The sequence below is a fragment of the Cyrtonyx montezumae genome, unplaced genomic scaffold (assembly GCF_038088225.1).
Source record: "Cyrtonyx montezumae isolate F1298 unplaced genomic scaffold, pur_monq_1.0 scaffold_3, whole genome shotgun sequence".
Classification (NCBI taxonomy): domain Eukaryota; kingdom Metazoa; phylum Chordata; class Aves; order Galliformes; family Odontophoridae; genus Cyrtonyx; species Cyrtonyx montezumae.
This window is the reverse complement of record NW_027072034.1, coordinates 122,707,996-122,724,452: the sequence shown is the minus strand read 5'-3', so window position 1 is coordinate 122,724,452 and position 16,457 is coordinate 122,707,996. Positions and strand designations below refer to the sequence as shown.

General features: G+C 40.2%; 1 protein-coding gene across 1 annotated transcript in view; it reads right to left on the bottom strand.

The window, feature by feature from the left end:
• PAWR (pro-apoptotic WT1 regulator) overlaps positions 1-16,457 on the bottom strand; it is a 63,916-nt gene that overhangs the window by 17,910 nt on the left and 29,549 nt on the right. Inside the window, exon 2 of the mRNA XM_065743239.1 lies at positions 10,964-11,092. Coding sequence (XP_065599311.1) covers positions 10,964-11,092 — 129 coding nt within the window. The remainder of the gene's footprint in view (positions 1-10,963; positions 11,093-16,457) is intronic.

The window sequence follows — 16,457 nt, the reverse complement described above, 5'->3', positions numbered from 1 at the left end:
CAATTATCTCATTAGTCATACACAAAATTCCCCCCAGCATCAGTAAATATTACGTAAAAAGTCAGAAAATAATGTAAGTAGTTAATGAACTGAACAACTGCCTTTACTGAAAAAAAAAATAATGGCAAAGCATGAAATTCTCTGTTTATGACACTAATTACAGAGAAATGAAGAAATGAGTTCTCAAAACAAGATGCGGGAACCACTTCCATCCACTCTGAAAATTATATGAAACATTACACTGCCTTCAACTATCAGTGTACTGATGTTTTGGTATGCAAAAATAAAACAGCTCAGAGTGAGGATAATGAGACTTATTACATAAGAGAAAATAGAAGTTGGTAAATAACTTGTTTTGCGGAACAAAACTTGATCTTAAAGACCCTTTCAATCTTCTATTTCTGCCAATATATGCCACACTTTCCCTCCTATAAGCGGAAGGAAAAAAAGCTTTTCGAAAACATGCAAATTATTTAAAGAATCTCACAATGTGGTGCAAAATCACTGTTTTAACAAGGATAACATCATCAATAATAGCATCTGAAAAAAAATTTATAGATATGAAACAGCAACACCTCTAATTTTGCCTCTATAAGGACACACTGTGCTGCCACACAGAAGGACAATGGCATGCTAGAGAAATGGACTAACAGAGACTAACAGGAGGATGATCTTTCTCCTCTCTCTATTCAGCCCTGGTGGGACCACAGCTGCAGAGCTGGGTCAGGTTCTGGGTTCATCAGAACAAGGAAGATGTACTGGAGTGACTGCAACTAAGGTTTGGAGCACCATACATGGAAAGGTTGAGAGTGCTAAGAATGCCTGGCCTGAGAAGGCTCAGGAGCAATCTTGTTCATGTGTATAAATAGCTGATGGGGTGAAGAAAATGATGAACACAGATTCAACTGTGACTAAAGAAAAGGTAAGCCTCTGTACTCAGCCCTGGCGAGGCTGCACCTTGAGTACTGCAATCAGTTTTGGGCAGTTTTGCTTATTTGAAAATAACAACAGGCAAAAAGTTAAAAAAAAATCCTACAACTGATACATAAAACCAATTACCTATATTTTGACAACCAAATCAGAATTACAGATTATGAAAGTTGTGACATACGTTATTTTGAAATCTCCAGTGTAATTACAAACTAATCACTCTTTAAGGCAACGATTTAAGCACTTTGGAAATATTTTTCTTTTTATCTATGCTCTCACTGTATAAATTTGCTGTTTTATTTGCCCAAAGGTTGTGACAAAAACAAGAATATACGTAGTTACACTAAAATCAGCACTGTGCTGTTAAGTGACTTGAACCTTTCAAACTACTAAAAAAAATACCAAAATGAGGCAAATTTCTGTTACGACTTTTGTCCCTCTCCAAAAGTGGTGCAAGGAACAAGAGAAAGTTGGCACAAAACTGAGACAGGGAAGGAGAAGGGAGAAAGAAAAGGAGTAACCCATCACATTTATGCTAAGTCTCCTCCATGGTAAAACACTGTTGTTGCTACAGACATCTAACAACATCAGCCTTTATCCAGGGCTGAAATCAAACACTTCTTTCAACACTGTATTTCAAATGCAGCTTTACTACCACTTCTGCTTCTTGCACATGATCTCTGTCAGCCTGCGTTATCTTTTAACATTATACTACCACTAATCAAGTAGTCTTGCTCTTGCTCCAGCCCAAGTGGGAGGTCACAGGCACAGCAGGCTGACAGAAGTCTGCAGTGCTCCCTTTCCCCATGCCCACAACAATCTGACCACCTTCCCTTCTCCTCGTATCTGCATTCAAGTTTTTCAAGATACACAGCACCAGTTTCACCTTAAATGGTAATGCTTTCACCACTCAGAGGAAAAGATATCCCTATTCATTTTTTCCCACTGAAGCCATTCCTTTTAGAAGCACCCTAAGGTGCTTCCAATCTTCTTGAAGTAGCAAGTTGCATGACTCAATTACTTGCACCTCTGTAGCTGTGCAATTTCTAGACCTCTGCGTGGACAGAAGATCATACATAGAACAACAGCCCAGGCTTCCCTCCTTCCCCTTATTCTCCTAGCTGACAAGATTTTACATCTATTGCTTGAATTCACTGCATTTTATTTCTTCCTGGTTTGGATTTCCCAGAGATGACCTTAAACACTCTTTACACACCCAGTAAATCTCCTTATAAGCAGCCACTCTAAAAATGAGCTCTTATTTCTATAACTGTTAAGAAAGCGTGTCGTTATTGCCACTTATTAATCATTTACAGAATAAACTGAAACAGAAACCTGATAGGATCAAGCAGAAATAAAAGTTGACCTGCTGTTCTTATGTAGTCTGGCATCATATTTTCATCCTCCTTTGATTTGTACTGCCAAATGGGAACCAATATGGCTTAGAAGAGCTTTGTTTTATTTATATCCAAATTATCTTTTGAAATATGCCACAGAATTAATATACCTTTGAGAAGGAAAAAGACATTTCTGTATTCTGGAAATGAAAATTCAAATGTCAGACCTAATTTTGATAATGAAGCACTTGGAAACCTAATTAGGTCAGCAGTAAAGGACAATCATAGATAACTGATACCTAACAAACATCAGAGAGGAGAAGAGGAATAGGTTTTTAAATCTATGCTAAAGAGGAAAAAAATAAAGTTAATATAACCTTTACCCAACTATTTCTGAAATGCTGTCTGACTGATGTGATGTGAGTAATGAATTCTGTTATCAGAGGGCAGTGAAGCACTGGCACAGGGTGCTCAGAGAAGCTGTGGTGCCCCATCCCTGGAGGCACTCAAGGCCAGGCTGGATGGGACCCTGTGCAGCCTGAGCTGGTGGGTGGCAGCCCTGCCCACAGCAGGGGGGTGGGAACTGGATCATCATTAATGTCCCTTCCAGCCTAAGGTGTTCTGCGATTCTATTATTTAGTTAGGTACTTATAAAAGTGGAAAGGCGATGGCATTGCAGATCTACACAGGGATAATGCTTTCTTTAGGAATGAACCTGTGAAACAAAGCTAAGTATGGTGAGTAAATTAATCTATTAGAGCATCTGCCTTCCAGAATCTTTACTTGCATTCATTTCCTTTACACATACGTATCATTTTTCCATATGCATACACATGATTATTATACATTTATAAGTGTTTGTATTACACATATATATGTATATTTAAATAAAAGTAATGTATGTTGGTACATACATGGAGTAATACCAAACAAAAACCCAGAAGACACTACTTCAGGTGCAGGGTACCTAAGCAAAAATTAGGACAGCATCACAAGTTCACAGTTCCATGGACACAGTGAATTTCCCAGGTCCCTTAACTGCAGCCCATTTGAAATCCATGCATCTCAAGCAGGTTCTGGGTCTTCTCGACTACGCAACCCTTTGGGGAGAAAAGCTATTCAATCTTTATTTCCTAGTAGACACCTTCTGAAAACATGGACTTCTCCGTAATGCATGTGTGGCTCTGAGCCATGGATGAACAACATCCCAGGTGAAAACACTGCAGTTCAGTTTACCTGACAGAGCTTCAGTAACTCAGTACTGCGGAGCCTGCTCATGTGCAGTGTGTGCATATGCAAAGGGTGCCTCCTCCCAGGACTGGCCATATATTGGTGCAACAGTTATGTAACTGAGGCACAACTTCATACCACGTTAATGTCATTTTAAAATCTTTACACAAGGATTCTGAGACAAAAAGCATCAGAAGAAAAATATTAAGACTGCAAAGTTAACCAGTTCAGAAAATGCCAGAATGCTGGTAACTTTGGCAGCTTTCATTCAAATTCTAACAGCTACACACTTCATGGCATTGCCTCTTAGGATACTGTGCCTTGCCACGTTTTTCCACAACCAGCAGCTCTCTGTGAGTACTGCTCAGTGCTCTGCATGTGCTCAGTACTCAAGAAGTGGCCACTCTGCCTTGTTTCTGTAGCTGGCATACTCCAACAGCTCTAGATACACACCTGTATTTACTGCAGGCTGCCTGCATGATGAACTGATCATGTGCGAACACAGAAAGATGGAATTTCTACATTCATATTTCCCTTAAACAAATCACAGGATTAATGTGGGTCTCCCAGCTGATGCCAGGCTTCTCTGTTAAAGGTGTGAAGCACTTGGTTCATGTCAGGAACTGTGCACTGCAGCAAGCCCCCTGCACCTGATGTCACTTGCCTTAAAACCACTGCATGTAGAAAGCCTGCTTTAGGTGCAAATCCACTAATAAATAAATAAATAAATAAAAGTGATCCTTCAATACTTAAGCATTGGAAAATTAATTAATGCATTTTACGGAAACATTTTCAACATACAATAGTTTCCTAATGAGTCTTTCTATTGATTTCACTGTTAGTGCTTAATTGCTCTGCAGATGCTAATGAGTGGTTTTGCACCACTTCTGTGAGGGATCATGCTGTTAATCTTAAAGTAGAAACCCCAATATAATCTTGTAATTCAACTGTCAAATATCATTTTGCAAAATCAGACTGATATGTAACTTAATGGCCACAAGTTGCGCCAGGGAAGATTTAGATTAGACCTCAGGAAGCATTTCTTTTCTGAAAGAGTGGTCAGGCACTGGAATGGCCTGCCTAGGGAGGTGGTTGAGGCACCATCCCTAGCGCTGTTCAAGAAGCGTTTAGATGAGGTGCTAAAGGACTTAATTTAGTAGTTGGGTAGAGATAGTGATAGGAGGATGGTTGGACTAGATGATCTTATAGGTCCTTTCCAACCTTATGAACTTATGAACTTATGAACTTAATTTACTCAAAACCAGCTCCACTCAATTAACATACTCTTATTTACTCTTTTTTATTTTACTTTATTTTAAGCAATATTAAGATCAAACTACCATGTAAAATAATACTTGGCCTAAAACCTGAAGAAATACAGCATAAAAAATAAAAGCCTGTCTGAATACATTTGAGCGTTCCCTCTTGCACAACTGAGTAGTCTCAACAGAAAGCAACATCACAAAAATATACTTTAAAAAGTGCTTTTCAATGCACGCTCTCCTTTGTAAGAACAACATGAAACTTAGATGGAAGACATCACTGAAAAGCTGTGATTAGGTCAGAATAGATAAGAAACATCATTACTGTATACCTCAGATAACAATTACAAGCGTGACATTAGACGGCTGTGCAAAAGAAAAAGCCAGCAAGTGCAAAACAGGCGGGTATTAACTGCAATATGAGTTAAGAAATATATTCGGTAGCATATTCTTGGCACGAGATTCAAGCAGGAAGCTCAGGGGACACTTGTGCCAAGCAGGTTTTCAGCTCTGTTTCCTAATGGAGATATAGTGTAATAGTTCAGTCCCCTGCATTCCTCATCCTTTCTCACACAGCTAAGAAGTCACCAGAGACTTTTACTCCCTAACCTAATTTTATTTACTGCTTTCAGCGTAGCTTGTGAGGTGCCTCTATTAAACATTTACAGTGCTGTAACACTGGCGTGCACAGCTGCTTCAGAAAACTTCCACGTGCTGGGTCACATCTGAAGCAAATGACAGAATTTAAGCAATTACTACTTGCCACAGTACACTTCTGTGGGTATCCCTCAGACTGCATTCCTCATAGGAATCATCCTCAGTGTGCTAGAGGAACATCAGGCCTATCTAGAACAAAAGGTTAAAAAAAGATCAAATGTGTTTTGCCTTCAATTTTCATGCTCTTGTATGACTGAATGTGCAAGTCATGACCAAATGGTCTCACTAATAAATCAAGCTGAGGTGACTTCAGCAGCCATCAGACCTATTTGCAACTGAAGTTAACTACAATGAACTCCATCTGGAGAGGCACAGTTTTGTGGTTATATCCCTAGGTGAATGTTAAATATGTACAATTAGCATTCTCATTTTTGAATCTATTTCTTGTAGACAATTTCAACCTATCTTCATCTCCTATGTATCAGAAAGACTCTTTTCAGTGTAACAGTAATTTCTAAGCTAAACAGAATGATTAACCCAACACCTACCACAAGCTGTCTTCTTTTTTCAAGGCTGAACACACCCTGGTCTCTCAGCCTTTCCTCACAAGAGAGGTGCTCCAGGCCCTTTATAATCTTTGCAGCCCTCCACTGGACTACTTCCAGGAGATCCCTGTCTGTTTTGTACTGGGAAGCCCAGAACTGGACACAGTACTTCAGGTCAGGCCTCATCAGGGCAGAGGAGAGGGGGAGGACTACCTCCCTCGACCTGCTGGCCACACTCAGGACCCATTGGCCTTCTTGGCCACCAGGGCACACTGCTGGCTCATGGCCAGTTGTCGTCCAGGATGACTCCCATGTGTCTCTCCTCAGAGCTCCTCTCCAGCAGCTCATTCCCCAACCTGTACTAGCACATGCGGTAATTGCTCCCTAAGTACAAGACTCTACACTTGCTCTTGTTAAACCTCATCTGGTTCCTTCTGCCCAACTCTCCAGCTTGTCCTGGTCCCACTGAATGGCAGCACAGCCTTCCAGCATGTCAGCCACTCCTCCCAGTTTTGTACCATCAGCAAACTTGTTGAGGGTGGATTCTATCCCCTTATCAAGGTCACTGATGAAGACACTGAACAAGACCTTATAATTTAAGATATATCAGTAATCACAAAGTTCAGTCCTATGAATTAAATGATTTCTTTTTTGCCTCTCAAATCTCACAGTTGTTGACTGAGTGACATAGTGGACGTTTAAATAATTAAAATCTATCTCAGCAATGTTCCATCTTCCATGAAATTATTTTATAGGATTGAAAAGTTTACAATTCTTTGAGTTTCTTACTGCTGCACAATCTATAAGCAACATGGAACTCCAAGAAATACGCACTACAGTCACGTACACAAAGCTAAACTAATGACTGGAAAAGGACTACCACAATTTCCAACTAGTGCCCAAGGGCACTTTTGTCACCTCTAGGGAGGATGACACCTATTGAGAACACAGCAAACCCCATCCCAATGCCAAAATAAAAAATACTTCTGGAGATCTTAAATACCTTATTCGTTTCTTGGTGCTCCTGCCAATACACATTTACTGAACTGTTCCCACATCTTATACTTAAATGTCAGGCTGTTCATTTTCTGAGGTATGTTCACACAAGTGCCTAGCACAACAGCTAGCACTCACAGACAATGCAAGGCTTGAAATAAAACATGAGCTGAAAGGAAGCTAACGTGAAACAAGATTTCAAATTACTTCCAACACTGAGAATGACAGTTCAGTATGAAAATGGCATCATTTCCACAAAAACAAACAACCACACTCACTAAAAAAAACCCCACAAAAACAAGAAAAAAAAAACAACCAACCAACCACCCACCCAAAAACAAAAACAAAACATTCCCAGCCACAACAAAGTGGAAGGTTTTAAGGAATGAGAGAATTTACACATTTATACGCTTCATTTCACATGTTGATAGATTGCCCACGTTCCAAAAAAAAGAAGTAAAATTTCATTTTAAGGTAAGCTTTGATTTGCCTTAAGGACACTTTTAAATCCCACTTTTCTCCCTGAGAAAGCTTTACGGTAATTTAACACTATGTCACTACAACCACTGTCAAGCCAACTCTCACTTCTTCATAATGAATTCATGTGTGTATATATATATACATGCATATATATATATATATATGTCTGTGTGCATTTATATACGTGTGTGTGCATATATATATATGCACGTCTCTCTGTCGCTGCAAGTCTTTCTGTTGACTTTGGATTACCTTCTCAACTTTGCCCAATTTCCTCTCCAGTTTTACAACAAACACCACAAGTAATACAGACACTACAACGTGGTACCACACTCAGATATGTAATTACTGCCGTTCTCAGCCTGCGTTCCCCCTGTACACATCAGTGAACACTCCACAGCACAGTGACCCACAAGCTGAGACTGGCAGCCTTAAAAATAGGAAAGAAATCAAACAAGGAAGTCAGAACACACTTGTTCTGTATTTGAGAGTGGATTTAGTTTTCACCCGGCCAGGTGAGGCTTTCCACACCTGCATTTACTGAAGTTAACTGACAGTTCTGATTGTAACCTTTCTTTCAATGTTTATAAAGCTGCCAGACCTATCACTTTCCATATTTCTAACATTAAAAAAAAATTCTTAAGTTGATTTCAGCCAAAATAAATTCTGCTTCAGGAAAAAATACTCTCCTATCTACACTTAAACAAATCTCTTATCTCTGTGCTTTGCATCAAGGGCTACAAATTCAGCCAGTTAAGCACTCAAAGCTTAAAACTGCATTTTTCCCACAATAAGGAGAAAAGCGACGTCTGACAATACTAAAATAAAAATGAAAGATCAGGTGAAAGACAGGAAACAAGAGAATATTAATACATCTCTCCCTCAGACACAAAGCCAGTTATCAAGTTTCTTGTTTCCCACATAAATGTTACAGTAATTATTCTCAACTTTCATAAAATAACAGAATGGACAAGTAGTAAACAGGTCTTCAACTGAAGAAATGCATTTATTTTCCCTAATAGGTAGAATTATAATGGTCAAAGTCAACTAGATCTTAAATTTTCAATATAAACTCAGCATTTAAAAACAGAATGAAGCTCAACCATTAGAGCAGCATCAAAGGGAAACTAAGTCAAAGCTGAAATAATGCTGTTGACAAATTCTGTTGAATTTGGGTAACTTATAAAGGCTTTCTAGCTAAAAGTGAGTTGACAAGAGTCAGTAATAAACTGATTAAGTCTTAGCAGCTTCAACTTTCTACTGTTCCATCTGTTCCGTACATGTGCCAGTTTGGGTCTTTGCCAGACCCGAGAACTGGGACATTCTTTTGTATCATCCCAGCTATGCTCTGTCAGTAAAGAAGAACTGGTGCCTGTTTGAGCGTGGAGGTGACAAACCTGGAACTCTGTAGGATAAGATTAATGCAGACAGCCTGGTAAACAGAAATTTAGCTTACTGGACAAGAGTCTGTCTCGGGACCAGTGCTCTTTAACTTATTTATCAATGACATTGACAACCGAATCCAGTGAACCCTCAGCAAGTTTGCTGATGACACCAAGCTGAGTGGTGCAGTTGACGCAGTGGAAGGAAGGGATGCCATTCAGAGGGACCTCAACAGACTTGAAAGGTGGGCCTGGGTGAATCTAATGAGGTTCAACACAGCAAAGTGCAAGGTTTTGCACCTGGACCAGAGGAATCCCAGGCATTTATACAGACTGGAAGGAGCAGTCCTCGAGAGCAGCCCTGCAGAGAAGCACCTGGGGGTCCTGATGGATGAAAAACTTAACGTGAGCCAGCAGTGTGCTCTTGCAGCTCAAAAAGCAAATGGGATCCTGGACTCCATCAGAAGAGGGGTGGGCAGCAGGGACAGGGAGGTGATTGTCCCTCTCTACTCTCTCTTGTGAAGCCCTATCTGGAGTACGGCATCCAGGTCTGGAGCCCCCAGTACAAGAAAGACAGGGAGCTGTTGGAGGGGGTCCAGAGGAGGGCCATGAAATGATCACAGGGCTGGAGCGACCCCCCTACAAAGACAAGCTGAGGGAGCTGGGCTTATTCAGCCTGGAGAAAAGAAGGCCGCAGGGTGACCTAATTACAGCCTTTCAGTACCTAAAGGAAGCCTATCAACAGGACGGGAGTCAACTCCTTGAAAGGGCAGATAACAGCAGGACAAGAGGAAGTGGTCCCTAGAGCTGTTCAAGAAGCATGTAGATGAGGTGCTAAGAAATATGATTTAGTAGCTTAGTGGGTAGGGATGGTGATCGAAGGATGGTTGAGCTAGATGATCTTGTAGATCCTTTCCAATCTAGTGTTTCTATGTTTCTAAGTTGAGGGAGGGAAGATTTAGGTTGGATGTCAGGGGCAAATTCTTTACTATGAGAGTGGTGTGGTGCTGGAAGAGGTTGCCCAGAGAGGTTGTGGATGCCCCGTCCCTGGAGGTGTTCAAGGCCGGACTGGATGGGGTCCTGGGCAACCTGGTCTAGTATGAAATGGGGATGTTGGTGGCCCTGCCTACGGCAGGGGGGTTAAAGATCATGATCCTTGAGGTCCTTTCCAACCCAGGCCATTCTGTGATTCTGTGAAGAGTAGGCTATATGGATGAATAATTGGGAATGGGACATGGGAATTGAACATAAATGTTATGTAATAATACCACTAGGGGAATCAGAGCTTTCACAATACTTACTGAGAAAGTGAAAGCAGAGCACAATAATAATTTTTTTTTTTAAAGTCAGAAAAACAACTTTTAAAATGTGTGTGAATATTTCAGAGTGAGTAATCTTGCCAAAGAATCTGTGAAGACAATAAACGATCAAGCTGTAGGAGGCACACTCAAATGTGACCGTTTTCCTGCTATGGTCTTCACAGGAATATCTTTATTGGTGTTCACCACATTGAAACTTGGTGAACTTGCACACTTCTTCATGGAAGACTCATCAAAGGGTCAGTTTCAATCAGAAGTGCTGGCAGAACTTAAAATGACAAACAGCAAACTGTCAAAATGAGAAGTTACTTAATCCTAAAACTTTGAAGGAACAACTGATGCCAGTGAAGGATGTAAGAGCTAAAGAACTACATAGAATGGATGAGGTTGGCAGGGCTCTCTGGATCCATCTGCTTCAACCCCTGCTCAAGCAGGGACACTGAGAGCAGGGTGCCCAGGACAACATCCAGGCAGCTTTTGAAGGTCTCCAAGGAGGAGATTCCATTGACATCCATGGACTGCAAGGGGACTGGACAATAAAAAACAGAGAGAAAATAATATGTAGTGGCAAAGACTCTTCTGTGTGTGTGTGTGTGTGTGTTTCAGTACCAGAATCCAGAGAAGTTTCTCTTCCTCATAATAAATGAGCGGACACTAATATCTATGGTGTCAGAGCTGGTGCCAGAAGTGGTGAGTTTGGGGAAAGAATACGTGACAACTCCCAAATTTCACATTTGTCTACTGTTAAGTAGGATAACAAACAAACAAGGCAACACCAGTTTAAAAACTGAGTAAAATACCAAATGAAAAGTGTTAGGATCTCACCTGTATTAAGTACGATCCAGTGGAATCTGCACTGGAACTCTCATTCTGTATTGTATTCTGCTGGGTGATAGCATCCTCCTTCTTTCGCTCCTTCTGCCCTGCTTCATCATCTTCATATTCATCAAGGCTCTAAAACCAAAAAGATTCAGTAATAAAATCATCTTTTTATGTTGCTTCACATGCTTTTCATATTTCATAAAATTCATGCATCAATGAAGTAATAGTCTCAAAGATTAATTTTTAGAAAAGTTTAATTGAATTTGTAATGGATCTTGATATCTCCAGTACAAGAATGAAGTCCGACAACTGCTTTTTTCTTAATTACAAGAAAGAATCAAGATTCAACTTGACAAGAGCCCTATGCAAGGTTGTCTGAGTTCAGTGTTACTCTTGCTTTGAGCAGGAGCTTGAACTGTACTTTCCACTTGAGCGACTCCATGATTTTAAAATGCTATTTGTCCCACACAATAATTTTACCTCTACGTAACTGATGTGAAAGAAGTACAGGAAAAGAAAAATACAGAAAGAATTAATTTTACTCTCAACTCAATAGCTGACTTTTTTCTTGACACAGTGAGACAGAAGTACCACGCTGAGTAATCCATATTGCCTTTGTTCTCCTTGGCTATGAGTTCGTCTTTGAAAATTTGTTATCGGAAAGAAGTCGTTTTAAAATCAGCTGGGCATTCATGTAAGTTAATAATAATTTACACTAACGTATAACTGCTTGTCTTTTCATACCACATTTACTGAAATACTGAGTTCAAAAGGACTGCATTTCTAAAGCACTGACTGCTGATAAGTGAGACCCAGAAAACAGTATAAGGACAATAGGCAGAAACACCGCCCTTGTGGTGGCTCAAAGTCGTGCTGAGGCCAGGGCTGAAACAGCTCAGCCAGATTTGCACTAGGTCAGCTATGTCTAGATTGGTCTGTATTAGTTTAACTTACACAAATTCACAGAAAGTATTTGGAAGACCATCTTGACGCATACATGAAACTCCAAAACAAATTGCCTGTAACATCGCAAACTGCTGGCTAGCACTGGGCATTAAAACACCACCCCAGCAAACAAACTATTCTAAGGCTTTTGATAAATCTTCCAGATGAATGTGCAACAGCCTGAGAAGCAGAGGGCAACAGAGGTGAAAGTAAAATGACTTGAATTCCAATTTCTAACGCACACAAGAAATAAATCACTATTCTGAGGCTTAGATACTGACAATCTTTGACATCATCTTACCTAGAAGATACAAGAGTAGACAAAAGCCTACAACTAGAATGCTGAAATGTAGCATTTTTGTAATGAAAATGGTGTTATTTAGTAACTGAAAATCACGCTAGTGTATAACCAAGTAAATCTGGCTGCTGCAAAACAAACACTGTGGTGACAGTAGTGCTAGAAAACAAGACAAACTAAAAAGGCATATGCTTCCAATAGCAAGCATAAGCAAATTCAAATAAAGGCCATTTAAGTTCTCTGCAGTACCACTCATGGCAGAATCCTAATGCAATTTCACTAGTGTACTTTTAATCAACATCTTAATGCAATTACTAATCAAAAGCAGACCTGCCTACTTTTATCATTAGGGAACGGCTCACTTAAAAGATTATTACGGATGAATCATTATACACTCAGAAGTATTTTCAAGAAGTGATTTTCTCACATTAAATAATCATAAATCAAAAAATGTTTCACTCTGTTGCCTCAGTTCCATTACTAACATAAAGTTTAAAAAACAATCATCGTACATTCTAGGAGCTGATTTTTAAATCAACATCCTTCGCCTTTTATAAACTGTAAAAGTTTTGGTAATGCAAACTTCAGTCTGTATCCTATTTTATCCCACCATTCTCACAGCCTGTTCTGAAGCGTCAACATCAGAAATAAACCTCAGTCTCTGCCACAACAAGAAATGGAGCCATCTTTTGCTCTTGTGAAGCCAGCCAGTTTGGAAAGAACTACAAGGTTCACAGAGGATCTCAGGAAGAATATTTTCCTCTCTTTTCATATACCATCACCTGGTACCAACCCTTCTCTCAGAGTTCCTGGACAGAACAAAACAATATCTTCTGACAGGAAATCTCAAAGCACAGAATGTTAAAATCAGCACTGGCGATCAGGATTTGCCAGCCGGGCCCATTCCTCCTCAGGAAGGGCAAAGGATTGAGAAGGCTGACAATCAGCACCATCACAAGGCACTCAAAACCTCAAGGATTTGATGCTGCAGAGTTCCCTAGAGATGCTGCTTCCTTCCCAAGCACCAAACACTTAGCTGAGCAACTGATGTAAACAGTTTGGAGAATAAAGCCACTTCTTTGAGGACTGCTGAGGCCTGCTCCCACCTCAGGTGACATCACTGCAGCAGGCCCCCGAGCAGCCAGGACCCAAGCACTTCACGTGACAGCAGACACATCCCTTGCCCACACAGCAGCAGGAAAATGGACTGAGGTGCAAGCCTAACCCATTAGATAATTCCCCCACCAGTTCCCTTCCCCCCTGCTTTTTATTTTCCTGCTAGGCACATACCATTGCAGATTCTTATTTTCCATTGAAATCATCTGAGTTTTGTACAGCAGACATTCAATGTGACATTCCCACATCTGATCTTAATATAGGGAATCCACAGAAATTCTTTAGGTTTTCTAGCATTTCAGTATACGTTTGAAGCTGTAGTATAAACATTTTTCTGTAAACCTCTAGTATGGAAAATACAAGCAGAATAAGATGCTTTCAAAAGGATCAGGAGGATGAAGGAAACAGCCCCAAAGACAGCCCTGCATTCCAGCACACCGCCAGCCCACAGCTGAAGCAGTGCAGTACAAAAACATCTCAAGTGGTTCACTGGGTTGATTCCTGTGAATGGTTGAGCATCGCTAACAACAAACACAAACTGGTTTCCTCCAACAGAAACAAGCAGCATTTCTAAATGTAAGAGATCCATTTCTGAACGGGCACAAGCAGCTCCCTGCTCAACTGTGCTGATGCAAAATGTCCCTGTCCCCATCCCCCTGACTCACCAATGTGCCTCGCAGTTATGCTGGCAGAGCACCTATCTGCAAGCTCCCCTGTTCATTTCATGAAAGATCTCTTTGGTTGGTTTCAGCAGTTCTAATGAGCCCAGGTATTTTCCTGAGCCAGACATGAATGTGTTCGAGCTTTTATTTCATGCAACTCCCAGGATGGCCTCAATACATCAGCTTTTCAGAAACGATGAGCTCTTGAGTCAGGAACATATTTAAACAGTCCAAGAAGATGTGCACGCAGAGATACACAGTCAGTAAAACTCAGCTTGTGTTCAACTTTGCATTTGGGCAATAAACAGAACGCCCACAACATAAGCACCATCAGTTACCCTGGCATTTCTTCAGCTCCTTAATCGTGCTAACAATTTAGGACAAGAAATAAATCTTGGTTTCTTCCCACTGCACTAAAACAACTTAGAACAATTTTAAATAAGATAGAGAGGACCCTTTCTGTGTTTAGTAGAAGTTTCAAGTACATTATCATAACTTTTTATCAAGATGCTGGGAAAGTGCCAAGGTTTCTATTAAATCTAAATGCTTCCTAAAAGTCTTCCCCAGTGGAAACATTAGAAAAGATGAAGAATTCCTTTTCACTTTGCATTAAAAGGTGACAAGACCATCAAATGAAGTGCATTTTGGGAATCAACAGCATTTATCCCTCAGCTGACCACTCAGAAAAGCCTGAGAGTTCTCTGCAAAACACAAGGAAGGCTATTTCACACATCACTTCCTCACAATCAGTTTTCTTCCCACAGCATGGAGAACCAAATGCTTTCTGTCTTTATCACACCAAGCTGCGGTATCTGCTAAATGCCACGTTCCCACCTCTGCACATGTCAAACCTCTGTCATCATCCTCCAGAATGTATCCCACAAAACAAGCAAAAATCCCAAATCTCCGTCATTTCAGACTATGTAACATTTCTCCTTCAGAACCTGAAGCGTTTATGTAAAATGGGCTTTCAGTAATACAATCTTACATTGGAACAATAGTCTAATTGGAAAAATTACATCTTTTTCATTACACAAGCCTTTTATCAGGCCCTGTTTGCCTAAGTGTTTTACTTTACATCTTGGAAAACCTCCGTGCAGGGGCAAAAAGAGCTAGTGTTATTCACAGTTATTATATAAAATCTACAGTGTTATGAGTATGGGTTACCCAGAAAAAGACACACATATTTTAAAAGAACATTTGACCTTAATTCTCACATTAAAAGAGTCCAAAAAAGGATACTGGACTCGAACACCTTACCTGAATGATCTTTGCATGTTTCTGAAAGTCTATGTACCCAAATGGAGAAGTCCAATTTCAACAGTTAGTGTTATAACAAGAATGGATTTTTAACCCAGAGAAGGGATAAAGACAGGAATCTTTGGTATCTAAGATCAAAAGAGACTCAACACAGCAATGGGTCAGCGAACAGCAGGTGGGCCTGGACACAGCTGACTGCAGCCCTGGGATGCACTCATCCCAACCACTCAGCCAACAAAAAGCAGCAAAGGGATAGGCGTTGCTTAGAGGACACAGAGATGCACATCTTGCTCTAAGGATCTCATGGCATTCATGATTTAATGTCACATAAAATTCTGTCTATCCTTTTCCCACCTAAAACAAGAACTCCGAAGTATACACTTTATATACTCAATTCTACTCCTGAGCAAATACCATCTGTGTTCTTTGTCTCAACCTGATAGTTTTAAAAACCCACTTAGAAATGAGGGAGGAGAAGGGACGCGACCTTATTTGTCTGTATCAGAGCAAAGTAACAAAGTATTTTGAATTCTTTAAAAGTTAAGTAAAACATCAACTACATCAAAACCAGAATGTCAATTATTCCTCTATTATAATAACAAAAAGCAGCTATGTTTGCAGTTTGTTATTTGGCGAAATACACTGTTTGTCCACCACTATCTTCAAACATACCACAAGAATGAGTTCAAAAGTCAAATGTTTAACTTAAACTAATCACCAAAAAATCCTTTATCACAAGGCTTGTCATGAATGATTGGTGGAAATGCTCAATTTAGCTACTTAGTACGTGACATTAATACTAAAGTCACCAAGTAAAACAGCAGGGGATACAAGAGAAAATGGAGGGTGAAAGAGCTATCTAGAATTACTTGAATCCTTCTAGAAAAATGTAACAAAAATGAGGACTGACAAGCTATCAGTATTAAACACCAATCCATTTAGCGCTGCACTTGAAGTTAGCATCTTAAACCTTTTCAGATTGACCATTACCTCAGAACAGAAGCACCAGACAGCAGAGCTGAGGGAAGATCAATATATGAAAAAGTCAAACTGCTGACACTCATGCCATGGGGAAAGTATTACATAAATACAGCCATCATTCATCCAACGCACCGATGCTCTACTCTTAAAAGCAAAAAGGAACAAAACCCAACATAAAATAAAGGAGCTAGGAGGAAAGCAGCCTGGTCCTTTTCTTGCCAATGGACACAATCCA